Genomic DNA, 25242 nt, shown 5'->3' on the forward strand with positions numbered 1-25242 from the left:
AAAATACTCAAGCGGGTTGCTTAATTTTCCTCATTGATACTTCATTTCAGGGCATCTACTAGAAAGTAGCATTAAAAGCATATGTTTTCATAGGCATTCTAAGATTGGTATACTTTTTATTCTTTCCAGATTTTTAATAAATGTGTTCTTAATAGTGTAATGAACTATAATGAAAAAGTTTACCCTTTTACCATTTATCCTTTAGATTGTGATTTCTCCTTTACATATCACAAAACATATAAAACTGTTAAAAATAACAGTAAGTTATTTTCACTTTTGGTCAATGTTTATAGTTATCATTTATGTTTAAATACTTGAAAAGAAAGAAAGGCCTACTGAGCTACTAAAATATTTTTCTTTAGAAATGACATCAATATGTCTTTTACATTGTTTATAAGTATATAGATACTCAAAGCTACTTTCTGGCAGAAAGTGTATGCTGATGCCCAGAACATTGATTCATTTTTCAAAAAGCTGTTTTTTGATTAATATAATCCCACTTGTGTTTAAATATTTGTTAACATTAATTGGTGTTACCTTAAGATTTTAGTGACTGCGGTCTCCTTTTCCAGAAGGTTCCTTGCCCTGATGCTGAAAACAGACTTGCGAAGCTGAAAATGATAAGAGTATGACTTTAGTTTTGGAATGTTAAGAAATAATATACTGTCAAATCATTCAATAGATGACATTGTTAAAACGTGAAACATGAATATCTTTCGCTAAAGTGTCATCGTACGATTGACGATTCTTTTCTATTTTTACTTTTATTTGGGCAGCACCATGAACAAACTTGTGGGGCCCCACGTCCCAGTTACAGATGGTGCATTGGCTGTTCCTCACTCTGATAATGGCCTTCGTCTGAATAAAATTTTCAGTTTCCAAAGACTTTAACATTGACCCTCATACTGGACTCCTTATTTGTCTTTGATTAGTGCAATGTTCTCTAATCCACATTATGTCTGCTGCAGGTTCTTGGCCTGTAACCTAACACTAATCTGAACAATGAGTTTAGGAGTTGTTTTGCTTGCAGGCATGGGCAATGAATGAAATGGGCATTCAAGATCTCTTCCTAGTTGGCGATGATAAAATTACTCCAGAGAAGAGAACTAAGGAGAATACCATCCTGGATGCTGACTGTAAATTCAAATATATGCTCCCCAAGCTCAGTTCTGTGTGGTTTGCTAGTTGCAGATGTTAGATTGGTGGAAGGTGTACAAGGAGTTAAAGCAGGCAGAGGAAGGGCAAAGAGAAAACAGGAAAATGGGTCATTATGTTCTCATAATAATAAATAAATAACTAGATTCACAATAATAAATAACTAGAATAAATAATAAATAACTAGAATAAATAAATAATAAATAACTGGAAAGTGTAACTCCAGTAGTCAGACTGAAGACAGTAATTGAGACCTGTTCATTTTGATCAATAGATTAGATTTACTGAGCACTTAGCATGATATTAGTGACCACAGGAGATTTAGGGTAAACAGAATTTGGAGTTCTTGGTTTCTGGAAGTGAGTAGCCTAGATAGGAAGACAACGGTAGGACACATGAGATCATCAGTGACAAGTACAGTGCAGTAGATGGCACAGTGCTAGATGATATATAGAGGAGAAAAAACGAGATCAGAGGGGCTGGAGCTCTCTGTGGTGGAACAGCAAGTCTGGACTAGTTGGCAAGGGCTTCATTGAAAAAATGGAGGTTATACTGGGCCTTGAAGGAAGGCTAAGATTCCTACAGGCAAAGGTGGCACTGGGTGAAGGACTGAAGTGGACATGTGTGCACAGGGAAGTTAATTTGGTGCAAACTACCTGTATAAGTGCTGTGCTAGCCAGATCTTGAAACCAGGCAAGAAGCCCTACAGGGCATACTGTGTTTCAAACAAAGTTGAGGGGGGGAAAAGAAAACCATCAGAAGACAGAAAACTCTGTATTCAGTAAAAATAGATCACCTAGTTAGTTTCTTTTCAACAAGGGTTAGGTATGTGGAGGTACAAACTCACAGCACCCATTCTACAAACAAAGCTATGAACAAATGCTATAATGTCAGCCAGTGTGTCCATAAAGCCATAGTGGAGAAGAAACAGAGTAACAAACGGGTCTTTTTAGTCACAAATGATAACCTAGATAACATCAAAACTAGCAATCTGCTTTTCATATTTTAAAGCAGATATGTAATAAAGATCAGCGTCACTGAACATACTGGTGATTTCCCCCTCATGAGGAAAGGTGGTTCATTCATTTTTCTGTTCAAAATGAAAAAACGGAATTAGTTTCATTATTCACTAGAACTTTTAGGAGAAAAATTAATGTGTGGACAAGGAGACAAGAGTGGATACCAACTATTTGGAACTTCCATTTTCTTGGTAGCACATACATGCTATTTCCAATGATGAATCTTGAAACTTTCCTACTTTTCCCCTCCTGAAAGAGTTGACTTTTGGCATTTTTTTTTTTTTTTTTTTTTAGATAGTCTTGCTCTGTCATCCAGGCTGGAGTGCAGTGGTGCGATCTTGGCTCACTGCAACTTCTGCCTCCCGGGTTCAAGCGATTCTCCTGCCTCAGCCACCCGAGTAGCTGGAACTACAGGTGCCCACCACCACGCCCAACTGATTTTTGTATTTTTAGTAGAGATGGGGTTTCACCATATTGGCCAGGCTGGTCTTGAACTCCTGACCTTGTGATCCACCCACCTCAGCCTCCCAAAGTACTGAGATTACAGGGGTGAGCCACCACGCCTGGCCAAAAGTTGACTTTTGGCATGGATTTAACCTCTCTGAGTTGACAGCTCAGCTCCTAAGGAAAGCTGCTTGGAACTGCTTTTGGAGATGGAAGACTCAGCTGGTGGCCCCATCATTGTGGAGCATCTGCTCTTTAGACACCTAAGAACACACATAGTCCTGAGACAGACCCAGGCACAGAGGCCCTGTGACAGTGAGTTTTAAGAGAGGACTCCAGATTCCACAACTCTTATTTCATCTTGAAAGGACAATGATATGTGTTAGTTGTCTTTCCCTCAGTGAAAGATGAGAGTCTGAATCCAATCACTTATCTACTGCCCCTGCCATTTCACGTTAGGAAAAACTTTTGGGATAATATCTGGTACACTATTGCCTAAATGATTTCTGCCCTGCACAAGATTGCTAAAAGGCTACTGAATGGCCTTTGTCCTGAATTTGAACTAAGACAAAATACAGTATTAATTCATATAGGGGAGTACTTGAGAACTGTTTTTATAACTAATGCCAGAGGTAGCAGGAGAATCAATATCATAATAGAAAAACATCAGATTTAGCTTTGGGATGTTCTTTTGTTTTGTTTTGTTTTGTTTTTTGAGACAGAGTCTCAATTTGTTGCCCAGGTTGGAGGGCAGTGGCATGATCCTGGCTCACTGCAACCTCCGCCCCCTGGGTTCAAGCAATACTCCTGCCTCAGCCCCCTAGTAGCTGGGATTACAGGCATGCACTACCACACCGGCTAATTTTTGTATTTTTAGTAGAGACGAGGTTTCACCACGTTGGCCAGGCTGGCCTCAAACTCCTGACCTCAAGTGATCCACCGACCTCGGCCTCCCAAAGTGCTGGGATTACAGTCATGAGCCTCCACACCTGGCCTTTGGGATGTTCTTAAAAGAAGGAAAGGACTCACACACACATATATATGTCTTCTTTCATTTATTTATACATATATATGATATTATATTTGATATCCTAGATATGTATTTAGATTGTTATATACTTTCTTTTTTCTACTAAATAAAGAAGGCCTATAGTGATTATCTAGTTATTCCCTTCTTTTTTCTTACTTCTATAGTAAAGCTTTGCAAATTTTTTTTTGGCAAAGGGCATTCCTAGACTGTGCTAAACACAAAGAGCTCAGACCTACACTGCTCTGCAGTGCCCTCTTCTGGCTCTAAAAGATATTGACAATCACCTGAAATAACTAGCAAAACAAAGAATACAGAGATCCGTTTCATTAGTAATTTCAGATCTGAAATTGTAAATTACAGCTATGAAAGGAGCCAGTAATTGCTCATTCTGGATCTAAACATATCAGAGATGTGGGAATAAAAAGGAAGGGGATGAATGATGGAATTACAAAGAGTTTACTTTGAAAAAGTCAAAGATTCGTTGAAAAAGATTTTCTTTGGTTTTGTTTGTAAACTGGAAACATCCAACTGCCTCAGATAACAATTCTTTGACAGAATTAATAACTCAAAACAAGTAAATTAAACTTAAATTATCAACAATATAGAGATATTTTAAGTCTTGAACTTCTAAGTTAAAACATGTTTCCAGAATTATATACTTTAACACATAATTCAAAAGCTTCAACTCAATTCCCATAGAGTTATTTGTGATTGAATTTGGACCTGAAAGACATTCCAATGTATAAATCTTGCTGATTTTTTGGCAATGTCTTCTAATTAATCTACATGTTACCTTTTTTCCCTTAAAATAGAGAAACCTGGGCCATTTGACCTATAGTTTTTGAGAGTCTGGATTTTTTTTTTTTTTTTTTTGACAGGGTCTCGTTCTGTCACCCAGGCTGGAGTGCATGCAGTGGAATTACCATGACTCACTGCAGTCTTGACCTCCTGGGCTCAAGCGATCCTCCTGTCTCAGCCTTCTAAGTAGCTGGGACTACAGGTGTGTGCCATCACATACAGCTAAGTAACATTTTTTTTTTTTTAAAGAGATGGGGTTTCTTCATGTTGCACAGGCTGGTCTTGAAATGCCTGGGCTCAAGTGATCCTCCTGCCGTGGCCTCCCAGTATGCTGGGATTGTAGGAGTAAGCCACCGCACCCAGCCAAGAGAAAGTCTGGATTTTGCTGAAAGCACACTCTTTGTACAGTTCAACATGTTCTTCTGTCTTCTATTTCCTGAAAATTGGCAGCTGGATCCAGAGGTTTCATCATACAGACTCTGGTTTCATCCCTTTGGCAAGGCTATAGGTGGTGTCAGATTCTTCCATCAAAAGGAACAGAGTGTGTGTGTTTCTTTTTGTGATGTTACGAGTCTTGATGTTCATTTCTTAGATCCGTTGACTTCATTCAGTTTGCAAAATTATCATTTCTTTTTCATTTATTAGTTGGGATAGTTTTATAATGAGATGCTTTCTCTCCTGTATTATTTGGTTACCCAGTAGCAAAATTGGTATGGAAAAGCCAAGATACATGCTTATTGATTTTTACTTATTAATTTTATATGGTTGATTTTCTATCATCCACTCAAGGTAACCAATTACTATTTTTAAAATGTCATTATGAACTCAAGATTTAAACATATTTGATGTTTAATGGATTTCAGTCCATGTCAATTACCATTCTTACTGTAAGTCAAATTATCTCTACTGTGTTCATTGGGAGTTTTTCAAGTTGGTCAGTCCGTAGGTTCTTTTTATATGGCCCTCGTAGTCTTTGACAAAGCTTCCTTGTTCCTAGTATGACAAGATGCTCCAAGGTCATCTTGTACACTTCCTATTCAAAATCAACCATTTTCTTCAAGAAGCCCTGTTTTACTTATTGGAAAATTGTAAAATCGTATTTCAAGAACATATCTAGAGTCCATAGATGCTCACTGCTATGGAGTTGGTCACTGTTTCAAAGATTTTGCCTGGGTTTATTCTGATGTTTTCAATTTAAATTCAGGACCTAGGATTTTTTTTATACTTTAAGTTCTGGGGTACACGTGCAGAATGTGCAGGTTTGTTACATAGGTATGCATGTCCCACGGTGGTTGGCTGCACCCATTAACCCGTCATCTACATTAGGTATTTCTCCTAATGCTATCCCTCCCCTAGCCCCCCACCCCCTGATAGGCCCCGGTGTGTGATGTTCCCCTCCCTGTGCCCATATGTTCTCATTGTTCAACTCCTACTTATGACTGAGAACATGCGGTGTTTGGTTTTCTATTCCTGTGTTAGTTTGCTGAGAATGATGGTTTCCAGCTTCATCCATGTCCCTGCAAAGGACATGAGCTCATTCTTTTTTATGGCTGCATAGTATTCCATGGTGTATATGTGCCACATTTTCTTTAGGATTTTTATTTTTACCTAAGCTTTTCTATATGATATCTATGTCTCCTTTTTTCTCCACAAAGAGCACTCTTGATTATCAAGAGCACCAGGGATGCCAGAATTAGATTGTCTCATAGTGACTCAGTTTTATTTCACATTTCATAGACAATAGTCTCAGAATAAAAATACACAACCAAGAAAACTACTGAATATCTTAAAGGTTTGCATATCTTCTTCCCATTCACCTCATTTGTATATCTGTACTCTATCCATATTAGAACAAATAATTATTACATATTTTACTCTTCATGTTGTCCTTATGTAGTTAGTCCTTACATATGAATGTGAATTTTTATGCCAAATGGTTTAAGAGTCCCTTTTGGAGTTCATTTAGGTTATCTGAGGCATGTTTTTTAGTAGATTACATGTTCACTGAAACAAGATTACTTGTATCTTACATTACTCATACTCTTAGATCTTGAAAGCAGTTTCTCTGACGTTGAAAGTCAGTTTTCAGGATGGAAAAAAGTCTGGCTCAGATATTCTTTGCCTGGGCATCCTATATATGTTACTCTATTTTCTTCTGACATAAAGCATTGCTGCTGAAAAATCTGATGATAATCTAACGTTCTTTGCTTTATAAATCACTTGTTCTTATTTGGGCTAGATACCATTTTTTTTTTTTTAAATTTAAAGACCTGTCATTTGTCTGGTGTATGTATTGTTTTTAATCATTTACTCCAACATTTTTAGGTGTGTGCTGTCAATATATAGTTTCAAATCTTTTTATGTTTCAGAAAAGTTTAGTACATGTTTTATTCTCTTGCTGTGGTTTTTCTTCCTTAGGGACACCTATAAGGCAGATGTTGGACTTTTGACTTTCTTCAATTTGTCATTTTTCTTGCAAATCATTTTCATCTTTCTTCATTTCTCTTTGATTTTAAAAAATTTCCTCTTCTTCATGTTCTATTTCTCACTTTTGAATCATCTGAGGTCTCTTTATGTTCCTTCTCGTTTAGTTTTCATTGCTTTAATTTATAACTTTTCTCAGTTCTGGTACCTCATTTCTGAGTTTTTCTAACTTTTATTTATGTTGCTATCTCTTCCTTATGTAATTTTTAATGTCTTTTAACTAATTTTTCAATAGTATGCTACAGTTTGAGCTGGTTAGAGCATGTTTTTATGGGTTGCTTTCCTTGTCTACGGGGACAGTATTCTGCTGTTTTTTTCTTATAATAACGTTTGCAGGGAATTTGGCTTTGATAATTTTCTCTTACTCATTTTTATACAAAATTAGTTTTTCCAAACAGTTTAGTATTTCTCTTCTAACTTCAGAGTTTCCTCTTCTGTTGTTTTAATATAGCGATCAAATATGGTAGCTTTCTTTCTGGAATTTCCAAGCTCTGTTTCCCAATCCCCCTCCCCCTGCAAATTTTGTCTGGATCTGCTTTTTTCCTTATCACTCTTGTCCCTGGCCTGTTCAATTTTGATTCCACTCCTGGATTTTTTATTTCAGAATGGAGCTAAGAAGATGTTCCACCATTCCATGAACATTGGATGTTCTGTAACTAAGCTTGGTTTCCTCCCACAGACACTAATATCATGCAAATCATGTGGCTATTTGTTTGTCAACACTTGCTTTTATTTAGGGTTTGTGGATTACCGAGTTTTATGGTAAATATTAACTATGGATTTGGGGTTTTGATATCTTGATATTCTTTTTGTTTTCATGTGGGAATTCAAGATTAAAAAACGATGCCAATGCCTCTGTCATCTTTATGGAAGAAGGTGCCTTAATTTTTTTCTTGTTGAATTTTGAAGTAGATTTGTCAATTTTATTACTGTTTCCAAAGAACAAAATTTCAATTTTGTTGATATTATCACTTCTTTTCCCCCCATTTGATTAATAACTGCTTTTCTCTTTATTATTTCTTTTTTTCTGCTATCTTAGTGTTTCCTTGGTTGATAATTTTTCTAAATTCTTGAAATGAATGCTTGGAAGATTAATTTAAGCCTTTATTTCTTTACTAGATATTCATTCAGGGCTATATTTTTTTCCTCTAAAAATGCCGTTAGCTACTTCCCACAAGTTTGATGCATCTTTTGTTCATTATTTTTTAATTGCCGATATTTTCTTATTTTCATTGGTGTTTCTTCTTTGCTTATTTGAAAGTAGTTTTAAATTTCTGAATGTGTAGGTTTTTTTGTGGTTATTTTCTTGTTATTAGGTTCCTGATTTTGTTATATTTTGGTCAAATAATATCTTCTCTAGGACATTGATGTGTATATGTTTAGAAGTCTTCGTGGTAAATGGTTACATTTAAAAATCATACATGTGTTCTTTAATTAGGATGTTATTCTCTAGTCATTGGATGAAGAATTTTATAGATGCCCATTGCACATTTAAAAATGTACATTTTAAAACTTCTATATCTGTATTTCTTGGCTCCTTGATCTGTGCTGAGGTGATATATACATATTTTAAACTTAATCTTCAAACTAATCCTCATAGGTAGTAAGGTATTATTATCTCTTTTTTCCAGATTAAAGATCTAAGGCTCATAAACATTAAGTTGTCTAAGTTCACTCAGATAATAAATTGCAAAATTATTACTAGAACTCTGGATCCTGCAGCTTCAGTGTTCAAATCTTTTCACTGCATTATGTCTATGTAAAATGTCACTAGGCTTAATATAAAAAAGCATTTTCTAAACTAAACTATATCATAACAAAATATTATCTGCTTGACTTGAAATATTTGGTTTACATATATTATAAACTCTTGCTATTCTCACATCCTAATGCAAAATCGAAATTAACCAACTTTTTGTTTGTTCTACATATGCATAATTGATTTTCAGAATAATGACTCTGAAGCACTGAAAGAGATCAATACATTTCCTAATTCATTAAAGCTAGTATGATCATAGTTTTTATATTTTACACTTACCGATTCCTTAAAATCTGGGATCCATCAAAACTCTCCATCAATCAGAATATTAATTTGATTAATTCGATCACCCAGAAGTAACCACAGACCTATCTTGAATATAGATTGCTTTAGGATGTGGCAATGCTTAGACCTAAAGAACCATAGCTTGACCCTAGAAACCACCTTCAGAATGAAGCCATCAATATTTATTTGACAAAGCACACCACAAGTATTATAAATATTCAATAGCTTTTTTGATTTACAATGTTAACAATACATTTCTGTTTCTAACTGGGAAAAAGTTTGAGTCGCTCCATTTTTCTTTTCTCACTTTACAAATATTAACAGGTTAATAATAAATGGGAGAGTGGTTATAAAAACATATGACCATAAGACACAAAACCATGGTCCAACGAATACAGCTTGATGAATGTCATTTCTGCTAGAAAGGTGTAGTGTAATTATTGTAATGAGCCACTTTATTGAATAAGTCTCCCAAATAAAATGTAGTAATTGGGAATAAGCAATTACTTAAAATTGCAGGCGTTGAAGGTGGTATCTCATTTGACTGTATTTGAATTTTCAGGCACCCATGAATTCAAAATTAATCCCAAAGTGCATACGACAGATCATGTGTGTGGCAAGATGTTTCTATAAAATAAACTTTTTCTGGAATTGACATTATGCTTAGAAAGAAAATTTTAAAAGGTGATTAATGTGAGCATCAGCAAGATTAAAATGTTGATTATGGATGTATATAAAGGTGAATACCATTATAATATCATGTTATGAAGCTTTGAACAGTATCTTAAAATGTAAATTTTGTGAAAAGAGAATTTTAGATGATAGGTCAAGATTTCTTATTGTAGGCCGGGCGCGGTGGCTCACGCCTGTAATCCCAGCACTTTGGGAGGCCGAGGCGGGTGGATCACGAGGTCAGGAAATCGAGACCATCCTGGCTAACATGGTGAAACCCCGTCACTACTAAAAAATAGAAAAAATAAGCCGGGCGTGGTGGTGGGCACCTGTAGTCCCAGCTGCTCCGGAGGCTGAGGCAGGAGAATGGCGTGAACCTGGGAGGTGGAGCTTGCAGTGAGCCAAGATCGCACCACTGCACTCCAGCCTGGGCCACAGAGCGAGACACTGTCTCAAAAAAAAAAAAAAAAAAAAAAAAAAGAAAGATTTGTTATTGTAAGTTATTTCAATATCATTTCAATATCGTGTTCTGAACCCTGTAAAAACACTATGTGTAGGAGTTAAAATATTCATATAAACATGCACGTGCACATGTGTGCACGCCACACATACACCAAATCTTCACTCTTCCTTTGGACTCCAAGGCACCCAGCACAAGTTGATCCCTGCCCTGTGTGAAACATCTTTTTATCTTTCTGTGAATTCCAATAGATTGTAAACTCCTTAGGATATGTATAATGTACTCTTTATTACATTTTCTTTCATTGTCTAGCACTGTGCATTGTTGGTGCTTGAAATATATTCGAAAATTGAATTAATTTCATAATATTAAAGTATTACTTTCAGTTTTTGCTCCTTTTTCTGTCTTACATATTTTAATGTAGTTAGTCCTTGAAAATAAGAAATATGAATGAGGTAAAAATTACAAAGAAGGACTGCTTATTTTGAAATGAATCAACTAACTTGATATATAGGAACATCTTGTAATATTAGAAACTAAACAATTTAAAACTTAATTGATCTGATTTTTTTTGCACTTGAATTTTATGACAATGCTTCGGCCACTAACACAGTAGCCTGGGGTCACTGTGGTCAAATCTCTAACATCTTACACATCAAATAGTGAAACAGTGCAAAAATCGAGGGATATCTTCGATTACTGAAACAAATTTAGATAGGTTTAATATATAGTACTTAATGATAAGAAACTATAAATGGCCGGGTGCGGAAGCTCACGCCTGTAGTCCCAGCACTTTGGGAGGCCGAGGCGGGCGGATCACGAAGTCAGGAGATCAAGACCATCCTGGCTAACATGGTGAAACCCTGTCTCTACTAAAAATACAAAAAAATTAGCCAGGCGTGGTGGCTGGCGCCTGTAGTCCCAGCTACTCGGGAGGCTGAGGCAGGAGAATGGCGTGAACCCGGGAGGCAGAGCTTGCAGTGAGATCGTGCCACTGCACTCCAGGCTGGGTGACAGAGCGAGACTCTGTCTCAAAAAAAACAAAAACAAAAACAAAAACAAAAACTATAAATATATGCTAGATAGATTTTAATTACAAAAGTAAAAGACAAAATGACTTTATGATTATATCTAATATAAACAGGAAGGCAAAGCTTGGAAATCTGCAGAGACAAAAGAAGGTGAGCAGGCTTGTGATTCTAGAGGAAATGTCAGATGCTTTTAACCTGTTTGTGAATTTAGAAATTCCAAATTTTTTTTTGTTTTGAGATGGAGTCTCGCTCTATCGCCCAAGCTGGAGTGCAGTGGCACGATCTTGGCTCACTGCAACCTCCGCCCCCTGGGCTCAAGCAATTCTCATGCCTCAGCCTCCCGAGTAGCTGGGACTATAGGTGTGTGCCACCTTGCTCAGCTAATTTTTGTTAGTAGCGATGGGGTTTCACCATGTTGCCAGGATGGTCTCGAACTCCTGAGCTCAGGTGATCCACCAGCCTTGGCCTCCCAAAGTGCTGGGATTATGGCTGTAGAAATTCCAAATTTAAAATCTGTGGCAACACAAGGAAGCAGGACTTGGACTGAACACCATCATCAGCAATAAATACAACACACAGACTAGCATGACACAAGAAAATTTATAAGTAAAACTGTAGTCAGAAGAGGAAAAAGTTTAAAAAGAAGAGCAAAATGTTAATTTCCAAGATAGATTTAGCAGCAGCCTTAATTCCTTGATACCTCTTTTGTACGTGATACAGAAAATGCGATTAAAAATCTTTTATATCACCTATAAAAAATTCTTAATCCTAGACTGATTTACTCTTGACTCTCAATGAACATTTACTAAGAAATACAAACAGCTGATATGTAGTTCCAACCTAAAAATGGTTACACAATTAAATATTCTGCAAAAATAATCATTGAGAGGGAATTCCTACTCTTAACGTTAGTTGAAGATAGAAAGATGTGTTTGTTTACTCAGGGCCCAGCAAACTGTTTGCATATAATAGTCCTCAAAAATGATTGTTGGATGAAAGGGTGAGTGCTCACACACATAGGTATTTTGTTTTTAGCTTGAGAATTTACTGCAAAGACCAGTAAGAAGAAAAAATGGTTTGATTTTATATTATGCATCTTATTATTTATTATTTATTTTTATTATACTTTAAGTTCTAGGGTACATGTGCACAACATGCAGGTTTGTTACATAAGTATGCATGTGCCATGCTGGTGTGCTGCACCCATTAATTCGTCATTTACATTAGGTATATCTCCTAATACTAACCCTCCCCACTCCCCCTGCCCCATGACAGGTCCCAGTGTGTGATGTTCCCCTTCCTGTGTCCAAGTGTTCTCATTATTCAGTTCCCACCTATGAGTGAGAACATGCAGTGTTTGGGTTTTTGTCCTTGTGATAGTTTGCTGAGAATGATGGTTTCCAGCTTCATCCATGTCCCTACAAAGGACATGAACTCATCCTTTTTTATGACTGCATAGTATTCCATGGTGTATATGTGCCACATTTTCTTAATCCAGTCTATCATTGATGGACATTTGGGTTGGTTCCAAGTCTTTGCTATTGTGAATAGTGCCACAATAAACATACATGTGCATGTGTCTTTATAGCAGCATGATTTATAGTCCTTTGGGTATATACCCAGTAATGGGATGGCTGGGTCAAATGTATTTCTAGTTCTAGATCCCTGAGGAATCGCCACACTGTCTTCCACAATGGTTGAACTAGTTTACAATCCTACCAACAGTGTAAAAGTGTTTCTATTTCTCCACATCCTCTCCAGCACCTGTTGTTTCCTGACTTTTTAATGATCACCATTCTAACTGGTGTGAGATGGTATCTCATTGTGGTTTTGATTTGCATTTCTCTGATGGTCAGTGGTGATGAAATATTAGGCATCTTTTTATTTCCTTTCCATTATTGTGACTAAATTGGGAATCCATTATCTACTAAAGCATTTTTAAGCTAGAGAGAAGTGTCCAGGGTTTTCATATTTGACATGATGAACACTGATTCTTCCCTTTGAGATACAACCCATGGTTACATGATAGCATCATGTAATCTGTCACTCTTTTCCTGGAGATACATCTTGAATGGTACTGCATAGATGCTAAGACATTATTTAAAAAAAAATTCTTTCAAAAGAGCAAAAGCCCTAAAAATGAAAACAGGCTGTGTTCGTTCGTTCATTCGTTCATCCATTCCTTCTCTCTCTCTAAGGTGAACATACATTCATTCATCCTGGAAATTATAGATCAGGCTGAGTAACTCGCTATGTGAGGAGTTACAAGAACAAATTATCAAGCACTCTATAATCATATAGAACATTATAAAATGCTGTATGGCAATCAAAAAAACAGAAGAGTAAATCTTTCCAGAATGACTTACTTCTTCAGATTCGGAGACACCGTGTAGACAGTGGGGATAGCAACTAAAATATCAACAAAAATCAAACTCTAAAAAAAATCAGACTCAAGTACCATAAGGAAATTGATCAGTAATTAATATATTGCACTCAACTAGACTGTTACATCTGAAGGTTAAATTAAAAAAAAAAAAGTCTTTTGTCCTAATTGATGAATAGAAGTCTGTTTGCTGAGTCTGACTTCATGGTACGGTTTAATAACAGTAACCTTTTTTGTCTGGTTTGAGAGGCACAGAACATATGCTAGCCCAGGTGCAATGCTAGGTATTTAACATTATTACATTATTTGATTCTCACAACAAATCTTGAAAATGAGAATTATCTCCACTTTACTGATGAGGGTTGGAACCTGTACCACTTAATCACTCTTCTACCCAGTTTCTCTCAAACAGTTACATCAAGCACCTGATGCTTTGCATACCTTTGAATATATGTCTCTCTCTGCCTGGGGTGCTTTCTTCCTTTATCAATCAATCATGCTTCTTCTGTAAGGGGAACTTAGGGGGTTCTGTCTCATGGTTCCAGTAATACTTTTTACTTTCATGCATGTATGTGCATTTCCTCCCATTGGACTATGAGCTTCTAAAGGGTACAGTTTGCATCTTGCTCACTGTTGAATTCCCACAGCCCAGAGAATGGCAGATGAATAATGGGTGCTCTATAAATGTTTGTTCAATGACTGAATGAATGTTGATGGGTTATAAAATAAAATGGGTAAGCAAAACATAGTCATTCCAATGATCATTTTTCTCTTTACTGTACATAAGTTAGCTGTTCATTGTGAAGGCTTATTAAAGAACTATCATATGCTTCAGCAGAAAGGAGGCTGACAAGAGGGTGGGCAGATATTGCCCTACTGTCGGAGAAATATTCACTGTTCATTATTATGTGGGCTCTGATTCTATGCTGGGAAGTACAGGGGCACGAGGTGGAGGTGCTGGGACAGCCCTCATCCTCCATGTGTCTCAGGCTAGCATGGCTCCAGGAGGTTCACTCATGCTTCCCAGGCTATTGCAGGTTCTGACATAGGAAGTGGTGCATCGGCCAAGACAGCAGCACAGAACCATCTTCAGGCCACAGGGCAGTGAGACGCCCTAGACTCAACCACAAGTGAGACCTTGACCTTGACTGGATGTCTTACTTCGGAGAACAGAGCGGGCTGCTTTTATTACAGGGTCACTGGAAAGTCAAGTTCAGATCTCACTTTATTAATCACCACTCTGCTTAAGGAAACTAGAGTTTAATTTTAATAATATGGAGGAAAAATACAAGTAGAAATTGTTGCTTGATTTCTTTCTGCTTGGAAACTGGAAAAGCCCCTCTCAAGATCCTTGAATCAGAAAGAAAAGGAACCTCTCACAATTGGTCACAGCAACGGGAGGTAGCAGGATAAAGGGATGGGGAAATGACCACTTGGGAAGGTCGTTTCTATGGAGTCTCAAACGACAGGCAGGAAAACACTCTTTCTTATCTTTTCCTTTTAGGATCTGGGTCAGCCCCAAGATTTTAAAGATTTTTGTTTGCTGGTTGTTTTCTGGGAGAAGGACAGGTATTTTAAACTGTGTAATAAAGGTGATCCACCAGGGCTATTTTTAAAAACATGGTTTCTGCAAAGTGAGGTTGCCATGGGAATTACTCATGTCTGTTCAAAGCCAGAGTAATTACTGGGAGAAAATCTTGCCTAATGTGCTTTTGTGTTTTCTGCAATGCTTCATCAAACCACAGCCCCCTTCTGGGGTTGCTGTCAGTTGTTTTTTTCTCCCTTAACTTGCAGTCTTCAGGCACCTGGGGCTTCACTATTTTCCCTGGAAAGAGAAAGGTGATTCCCTCTAGCATAGCGAAGTCAGAAGTTTCTCCTTGTACAAGATAACTATTAAGAGAACAGTTTTATTTTATTGTTCCTTTGTTCGTGTTATGAGAATCACCGATAAACCAGCCTCTAATGTCCTTTTTCTTTCATACCAGTCACTGAGGAAAAACAGTCTCAATTTGCACAATTTGCAGAGCTCTGGGTGACTTTTTTTTTCATGTAGAGTGAAGAACCTTGCCTGCCACTTTACTGTGACTAGGATTTCCAAAGGCAATTGGGATTTTAATGGAAATTTCCAAGTGCCCACTGAAAAATACTTTATAAGGGGAGCTAATGGTGGCAGGGTCTGTGATGGGGATGTTTGTTCTGTGTTTATGCGCTCTTGTTTTTAAGTGGCTTTCAGGTTTCTTAATAAAAATGAAAAAGGCTTGCCATATTTGTAAGACAAATGCCAGAATGCTGTCTCCGCGATTTCTGCTTCCATTAAATCCTTATCACTGAAATCCTTTGAAGAGGGATTTTCTGCTTTAGATTTCCCTGGCCCAGGGGCACTCAACAAGGTTGACAAATCCTAAGGTCTTATGAAGAACACCAAGAACTGGTGGGAACTATTGCTGAAAATGGTGGATCCGAAAAGAATTAAGTCTACTTTTCTGACAACCTAGATCAAGTTAAAGATTTAAGAAAGCGTGGATAGTAACAGGAGCAGTTGTCTTGCCGCTCCCATAATAGGGTCCTCTGATGAAGAAAAAATATGTTTTTGACATTCCACTTTCCAAGTGGGAGCAATAATACATGCTGTATGTGATAAAACGTGTTATTCCAACTGTACCTGGGGAGGGTTCACTTCGGGCGGGCGCACAGAGGGGGGCCACGTTCTCTTTAGACTCCTCCTCAGCCTGGCACACACCTCTCAAGAATCTTTTTATTTTTGTCCTCACCAAATCAAAATACTGTGTTCAGGAAATGCAAGAAACAACCACATTTCCTTTTAGAGAGAAAATAAACTCATATTTCAATTTTGTGTTTCCAGTTGGGTAGTGTTACCAGTGATTTTTAAAAGCATGTCATGGTTTTGTGACTTTGGCCATAACGGATATCAGCTCTCAATCCTCTTCCTGGAGATAAGTGGTCACAACAACAGCCCAGACTTCTGGCTTACAGTCTGCTTTGGAAACAAAACAAAACAAAACAGCCTGCTTTCTAGTCTACGCAAACTGCAATTTGAGACTGATTGGCTGAAGCCAAGGCACTATCTTCCCACTTGTTTATTCATTGACATATGATCTGCTTCCATGCCCCGTGCACAGTGTTGAGTGGATTATAACTGTGAAGAAGAGAGGTGATAAGTTTAATTAATAAAAATCAAAAAAGCCAGGCATGGTGGCTATGCCTATAGTCCCGGCTACTCGGGAGGCTGAGGCAGGAGGATCACTTGAGCTCAGTAGTTCAAGGCTATAGTGCACTATGGCCGTGCCTGTGAATAGCCACTGCACCCCAGCCCGGGCAACACAGCAAGATCTCATCTCTAAAAAAATAAAAATAAAAGATAAAAGTAAAGCCTCTAAGGATAGCTAAGGGTAATATGCAAGGCTTTAAGGATAGTTAAGGGTCATATGTCCATATCATAATTTTTCACGAGAAATTTAGAAGCAAAGGATGACCTCAGTTGAAATCTAATTAGCGTCCTGGAAGACCAAGCACAGAACAAAAACAGAGAGATGGCAATCCTAGCGGAGAAAGAAGCAGATGGAAGAGTAACAATTGAACGCAAAATAAATGGAAATTTCCCTGAGCAAATATCTTAGTTGGCAAGCTGAAAAGACTCTAATTGGAGCAGTTCTGATGAAAAAAGATATATAAGGTATATTCTAAGAAAGCTTCTGAACTCCAAGGATACACAGAAAATCTTACAAATTTTCCTGAAGAAACAAGCAAACCAAGTCTACCAACCAAAAGGCTAATTGCTTAAAAAAAATGACATTGGCATCAGACTTGTCTTTTACAATCTTGGATTCTGCAAAGATAGTAGAATAGCATCTCTAGATGGCTGAAGGAAAATCAACACATGGAAATCCTTGAAAAAGAAGAGACATCCTGCAAAGAAAATCATCATCATTTTCATCAAGAGCAACATGACTGAACTATAGCAGAGAACCTGGGAACTGGGGGAGAGGTAAATGGGAGAAGTAGTATCACATTAGGAGAGGGGAGGCGAGAAAAAGGAGGAGAAAAGGGGGAGGAGAAAAGGGGGAGGAGAAAAGGGGGAGGTGAAAAAGGAGGAAAAAGGGGAGGCAAGAAAAAGGAGAAAAAGGGGAGGCCAGATAAAGAGAAAGGTGAGGGAATTCCAAAGGGTTCATCCCTGTGGGAAGGGAAAGAATATAGAGAGAAAGAAGATCCTGGAGGATGAAAGAGTTGGCATTTTATTGTCACATGATCATAGAGAAATATGGATTTCATTATAAGCAAAAGAAAAAGGGCAGTAACAATGTAAAGGAATAAAAAACACTCTAGAAATTCCAAAGTGAAATACTTGCAAGTGAATTAGATGTTTCTGCAAACTCTACTGTTTAATCTCTTTAATACTACAGGACAATTATTAATGTTTCATTTTCTAACTGAACTGACATTGATTATGTGACCAAGCTGATATATATAGTTTGATACTATGAATACACATATACACACATAGACATTTATATGTCTATGTGTGTATATATAAATATGTTTACCTATTATATCTAGATAATACATTCTATGTCTTTTTTTTTTTTTTTTTTTTTTTTGAGATGGAGTCTCACTCTGTTGCCCAGGCTGGAGTACAGTAGTGCAATCTCAGCTCACTGCAACCTCTGCCTCCTAGGTTCAAGTGATTTTCCTGCCTCAGCCTCCCGAGTAGCTGGGATTACAGGCATCCACCACCACGCCCGGCTAATTTTTGTATTTTTAGTAGAGATGGGGTTACACCATGTTGGCCAAGCTGGTCTCGAACTTCTGACCTCAAGTGATCCACCCGCCTCGGCCTCCCAAAGTGCTGGGATTACAGGGGTGAGCCATGGCACCCAGCCCTTATATTATGTTTTAAAAAAGTGAATAAATGAAAAATTACATTTCTTTAAAATTATTACCTAAATTTGCTTTATTTATATGTGGTTCCCTACTGATACTTTGCTGTGGAATCTGAAAAAGATTTTCCCATCTACTTTTCAAATGATAAAGAAATAGGTAAACTAGAACATGAATAAGCTCTTGCACCTAAGTTCCTGCCACATACTAAGCACTGAATAAATGGCAATTCTTTTGACTGATTTTAGAGAAACATGCTCTGGTATCCTCTCTGATGTAATAAGTAGACATAAGCAGTTGTACTTGCAGGAGGTGGCAGGTCATTACACCTGGACTGAGCCTTGGAGATCCCAGCCCTTTATTCCACACATGAGAAAATGCAGATTTGGGAGGCTCTTGATGTTTACAAAGTAGCATGGCTGCCACGTGGCGCAGCTCAAAAGCTTACACGGAGAAATGCAAAATTTCAACACATAGAGTAAAAAATGTTAGGTTTCATGATATCTTTTACAAATGAAATACTTCTTTTTTCATTAGTCTCTTGAGAAATTGGATTCCAGGACCCTAAAGAACTCTGCGGTTCTTTTCTCAAACATACATGGTTTTTAGAAGCCTTGTTATTTGAAACAGCGGATCTTACTTTTTGGTCAATGTATTTGTTGTCCTCAGTTGCCGAGCGTTTGGAGTGGTCGCAGGAGGAGGAAGAGGTAGAAGGGAGGCTTCTCAGGAGGCAACATGTGTCCTGCTGCTGGCGGTCAATAAACTGCTTCATAAAACTCTCCCTTTGCAAATGAAGTATACGCACATCAGGCATTATTAATGGAATGGAGCAAGTGACAGCATTTTGCAATGATGAGTTTGCTTGAGCAAAGATAAAGCAGTGACAAAAGATCATAGAAAACTAGATCATGACTAAAATATTTCATTAGCAACAGCTTCCTGAAACTCAGTGACTCCTGCTTAAAAAGCAATATCCTTGAAATAACTTTCAAGCAACTCAGTAACTGATGGTAGTTTTTTGAATCTTTTTTTTTGAGACGGAGTTTCACTCTTGTTGCCCAGGCTGGAGTGCAATGGCACAATCTCAGCTCACCACAACCTCTGCCTCCCGAGTTTAAGCAATTCTCCTGCCTCAGCCTCCACAGTAGCTGGGATTACAGGCATGTGCCATCACGCCTGGCTAATTTTGTATTTTTAGTAGAGATGGGGTTTCTCCATGTTGGTCAGGCTGGTCTCGAACTCCCGACCTCAGGTGATCTGCCTGCTTCGGCCTCCCAAAGTGCTGGAATTACAGGTGTGAGCCACCGCACCCAGCCCAGTTTTTTGAATCTTACTGTGGTAATAAAACACTTTTTTTCCCCTCTAAGACTTGGAAGAATTAGTTGCTCTCTCTAAATGTCCATTTATCGTAAGAATGATTAAGAGAGAATTTTACATTTTAAGACTCAAAAGCAAGTGCATTCATCTGATCTTCAAAGCATAATGAAAATTCAAGTAACGTCTCTTCAAATTACCAAATTCAATTAATTTTGTTTTTTAAAATTAGAAATGCAAATATATTTCTATATGAATTTTAAATATTATGGCACCATATCCAGTCTCATACTTTTATAACCCCCCACAGAATTATTTTTAAAGCTAGTAACATATTACTGTAATTCTATTTGTAATTTCTTGAGCTATAACTAGAAGAATTTCCTTTTATTATTAAAAATAGGTGTTTAAAGCATCTTTTATGCATTTGCTTAACTGGAGGGCAAACGTGGTAGAAAATCAAATCAGTATGAGTGAAAAAATGCCATGGTTCTTCTTTTAAAAAGTGGAAGACAAACTATATGGTAACCTGGACATGGTAGGCTCCATAAACACTGTAGTAGTACACAAACTGGGCCAGCTGTGGTTTCTCTGTTTGCTTGAATATAAAAGGACCACAGAGGCAATTTTAGTCTTATATGGTTGGGGTCAGAGACTGATGTCTACCTGCCATCCCTGCAACACTGAGCAGCTTCTCCAGTTTCCTGGGATGTCCCATTCCCGAGGAGTCATCCCAGAGAGAAGCAATGGGAAGCAGCCTTCTTGCTTAGGCTACTGCAGTTATAAAGTGACTCTTCTCTGAATACATTGCTTAAAAGAGTCAAAGTTGTTTATTTATTTATTTATTTTAAATAGAGGTAGAGGTAGTAGAAAGATAGATAATCAAATAGAAAGAAACCCAACCCACATATACTTAAAAGAACGGTTAAATCAGATTTAAGATGATGAATCTTTTACAGTGTATGTAAAATATGCAATTAAAGAAATATTTTGGTACCTGATTTTAGGAACTGTAAAATCTGAAGGAAGCTTTGAGATTTTCACCATTTGCGGTCTGTTTGGAAATTTTTCAAAGATTCGCAGGCGCAAAGGGAGCTTTTCTTTGGTGTCTGCATTTGCTTCACTTTGCTTTAACTAAAGAAAAAAATGGAAAGAAGAAAAAAAGGGGGAACCTATAATACTATTATATATGTTACGCAAAATTAGTTTTAGAATGGAAGCAATAAGTAATTACATGAAATGCCAGTAGATGGCAGCAAAGGCCTACCAAGTATACGTCTCTTGCCCGCCATAAATTGCTCTTTGAGCTAAAACTTTTGAGTTACAGAAAAAACAGAAACAAAACTTAACAACAACAAAAAAACTAAACCAGAAAAAACTTCAAAGAAAACTTTATGTTATTTTATTCCCAAAGACAAGCCTCTTTTCATCTCAGATATTTTTAATGGTTTACTATTACTTGCATATTTAAACAATAAAATTTGTTTACACACGTAACACTAGAATTAAAAATTTTAAAAAACCATGAAAAATAACAAAAATTAACTACAGAATCATATCAAGTAGTAGCATTTCTAAAGAGAGACAATGGCAAGAAAATTGGTTATGTCATCTAGCAGATTAAAACAGAAAAGCTCAAAACAGAAATACCACATTTGGTCCATGCAGCGAGTTTTCCGCTTGGGTGCAAACATGCTTGGACACGACGAACTTAAATGCCATACGATATCTTTGTGAGAAATGACAATCAAATGGATTTATTTAAGAGTGTATATTTCTACAAATTGAGTTTCAGGGAAGCTCAGGTTTAATATCATAAACTAGAACAAGGCTGAACTAAGATATTATGAAGGTGGAGTGTGGCTTGTAGAATTCATGCTACACTTTCCTATGCTCTTTTTCTCTACCAGTGCCAACGTCTTTTGGAGTCTCTCTTTACTTCTGTTTACCTCTCCCCTTCTCCAGGAACTTCTGCAGACTGGAACACCCTTCCCCGCGTCTGCCCTATCTTCTGTCGCGGCTTCCCAAACTGCATCTTTTAACGCTGATGCCTTTCAAAGAGTACATTTAATGCAGGCTGCCTTTTTGGAGGGATTTGGGGGGTGGGTTTCAAAAATCTTCCGCTCATTTACCTCCTTGTTGGGTATGCTTTTACTCTATAATTACAATTTGTCTTAGGAGTTATGGAAAGGTAAGAATTAGAGGCCAAGAGAGCGTTTAAAACAGGAAGAGAGATGGCAATGCATCCCTCCTATATGCGGAAATACAAATTGGCTAAGGAGAACTTGAGGGCTTCTTTTTGGGGAAACATTCCCATTTCAATATGATGGATGACTCAACTATCCTATTGGTTGTGAGCTCATGATGAGATTATACATCCTGATTTCTGGTTTTCTTATTAGGCTGCAGAAATTGCTCTTATGTTTTTGTTTTGTGTAACATAAACATTTACCTTAGCCATTTGTAAGTCTGATTTGATTTTGTGGGTAGCCTTTGGTTTTTCTGTCTTAGATGGTAATCTTATTTAGAGAAGGAGTCACTGCTGTTTGTTGCCTTCCTCCCCTCCTAACTGGAGTGTTCAACGCAGTAATGTGTGCAAAATGGCACGTTCTCAACAGTTCCATGGTTATGATGATGACAATGGTAAGGAATTAGCTCCCAAAGACACAAAACATAAAGTAGTAGCATCTCCGTGAGATGTACACAATTAGAAAAATGATTCCACACACGAATAAAGAGATTTACCAGGAAGGGTCTTGTTTTCTAAAAGCTGATACAACTAGTAGAAAAATACTTGTCAGTGGTAAATAGAGCAGAAATAGAAAAAGCAGTTAATCTATTAGATCAGATCAGAGTGTAGGGCAGGTATATCAGGCCAAAGGTGATAAGACAGAGCAGAAATAAAGTATTGTTAATTCCTGCATTTGCTGACTCATGTATTTATACATTGATACTGTCACTTACAAATCAAATTTTATAGGTCAGGTTCTGTGCTAAGCTCAGGGGATATAAAAATAAATAAGTCACTGCACTCGCCCTCACGAAGCCCACAGTATAACTGGGTAGATAGTTCTACAAACAGACAATGATAATAAAATAGAATGGCCACTCTGGTAGATATAGGAACAGAGTGCTTGGAAACACAAGGTATAGAGCAAAGACAGAAATAAGAAAAAAAATGAAGGCACTACTTCTACTCCAAGAGACTTCATGGGCAGCAGAGTAGATACACATGGTCAGAAGAGTTGACTCGGGGGCTCTAGATGTATCAGAACTGGTATGTATATTTTATGAGAATTCAGTGTCTTCAAGAGACACAAGGGCAAATGGTATATTAATTGGGACATATCATTGAAATGAGAACACAGAGTTCTTTCCTGAAAGCCTCCTGGCCTGCCCACTGCCTGCATCCCCACCAGTGCTTCCCTGGCCAATGGACCACTGGGATCCTGCATTTCCTGCAGTGCTTTCTCCGTCTGCTTCAGCTCTTTCTAATCTGCTCTTCATTCTGCAGTTATTGTAATTTCTCACTCTCTGTCTTAAAACCTTTCAATGGCATTCCACTGCCTTTTTCTTTTTCTCTTTTTTTTTGAGATGGAGTCTTGCTCTGTCGCCCGGGCTGGAGTGCAGTGGTACGATCTTGGCTCACTGCAACCTCTGCCTTCTGGTTCAAGCCTCAGTTTCCTGAGTCACTGGAATTACAAGCATGCACCACCACACCTGGGTACCCACTGCTTTTAACAAACAAAAATATAAACTTTTTTTTTTTTTTTTTTTTAAGATACAGGATCTTGCAATGTTGCCCAGGCCGGCCTCAAACTCCTGGGCTCAAGGGATCCTCTTGCCTCAGCCTTCCGTGTAGCCGGGACTACAGGTGTGAGCTGCCATGCCTGGTCAAAATCTAAATCTTCAATCTAGGCTCAGAGGCCTTTTTTTTGCCCCTCCCTGCCAGTCCAGCCTCAGCTAGCCCTATCCCCACACCAGGTTCTAGTCACATCCTTCAGTTGCTCAGAAACATCTGCACCCTCTGCCTCAGAACCTCTGTGCCTCCCGCCCCTCTGCCGCCTCTCTGCCGTCCCTCTGCTGCTCCTCTGCTGGGTTCCCCTTTCTTCCTCTTTTTCTCTTGAACTCCATCAAATTCTACTTGTTCTCTAGATTTCAGTTCCAGTAGAAATTCCTCGGAGAAGCTTTCTCTGACAAAGTTTTCCTCTTACAAGCTCATAACATGTTAGGATGAATCCTATAATATTGCTGTTTGTGTGGCTCAAAGCAGTTGAAAATCTGCAATTTCTTATGGTTCAATTGAATCCACAATACATTAGTTTCCTAGGTCTGCTGTCACACGTTACCACTAGATCGTTAGCTTAACACAATAGAAATTTACTATCTCAGCATTCTGGAGGCTAGAAGTCAAAAACCAAGGTGCCAGCAGGGCCATGCTCTCTCTGAAGGCTCCAGGTGAGAGTCCTTCCTTGCCTTTCTCTTGTTTCTCATGATTCTCAGCCATGCTTGGGGTTCCTTGGCTTGTAGCTGTAACACCCCATCCCTGCTTCTGTCACCACATGGCCTTCTTGGCTTGTGTGTTTCTGTGTCTCCGAATCTGAATCCCCCTCTCCTTCCCCTCTCCTTTTCCTTATAGATGCCAAACACTGGACCATCCAGAACAATTAACTGATTACCTCTGCAAAGACCCAATTTCCAAAGATGGTCTCCTTCTGAGGATCCAGCTGGACAAAAATTTTGGGGGAATGCCATTAAACCCCCTACACATACTGTCGTTTGAGACTATATTGTGTCACCCCTTGCACAACAGATCTCTTTTCCCTGAGACTGTAAACTTGGTGAGGACAGGAACCATGCAGGGTTCTGCTCATTATTCCACGGCCAGTGGCGGCATGGCATTGGACACAAGGTGAGCTGAGCAAATATTCAGTGAAGGAATAATGGCGTCGATCAGGTGGCAGAACTCAACTCTAAGCTAAACTCTCCAGCAGATGACTGGGAAATAAAAGAAAAGATTTTAGATACATCCTGAAGGGTAGAGAGATAAGCATAAAATGTCTATTGATTGACTGAATAAATTTATTAGTGTGGAGTATGCATGTCCTTAGATTCACAGAAGAGAATAAAATTGGACTCCTGTGTCATTTAACCTTAACTGATGCCTGTCGTTGACAAACTAATGAATGTTTAGACAAAGTACAGATATAAAAATTTTGTAGGCTGGGCACGGTGGCTCACGCCTGTAATCCCAGCACTTTGGGAGGCCAAGGTGGGCGGATCACGAGGTCAGGAGATTGAGACCATCCTGGCTAACACAGTGAAACCCCGTCTCTACTAAAAATACAAAAAATTAGCCAGGCGTGGTGGCGGGCTCCTGTAGTCCCAGCTACCCAGGAGGCTGAGTCAGGCTTGAACCAGGCTGGAGTGTAGTGGTGCAATCTCCACTCACTGTAAGCTCTGCCTCCCGGGTTCACGGCTGAGGCACTGAATCAAACTTCCTGAAAGCAAG

At 38.2% G+C, this 25242-nt stretch overlaps 1 protein-coding gene across 1 annotated transcript in view; it reads right to left on the reverse strand.

Moving 5' to 3' along the window:
• Window positions 1-25242, reverse strand: part of NALCN (sodium leak channel, non-selective) — a 364348-nt gene that overhangs the window by 74638 nt on the left and 264468 nt on the right. The window contains exons 16-18 of the mRNA XM_054446842.2: window positions 20728-20864; window positions 19057-19198; window positions 538-611 (exon numbers count right to left, since the gene is read on the reverse strand). Coding sequence (XP_054302817.1) covers window positions 538-611; window positions 19057-19198; window positions 20728-20864 — 353 coding nt within the window. The remainder of the gene's footprint in view (window positions 1-537; window positions 612-19056; window positions 19199-20727; window positions 20865-25242) is intronic.

Source organism: Pongo pygmaeus, chromosome 14, assembly GCF_028885625.2.
Source record: "Pongo pygmaeus isolate AG05252 chromosome 14, NHGRI_mPonPyg2-v2.0_pri, whole genome shotgun sequence".
NCBI classification, from domain to species: Eukaryota; Metazoa; Chordata; class Mammalia; order Primates; family Hominidae; genus Pongo; species Pongo pygmaeus.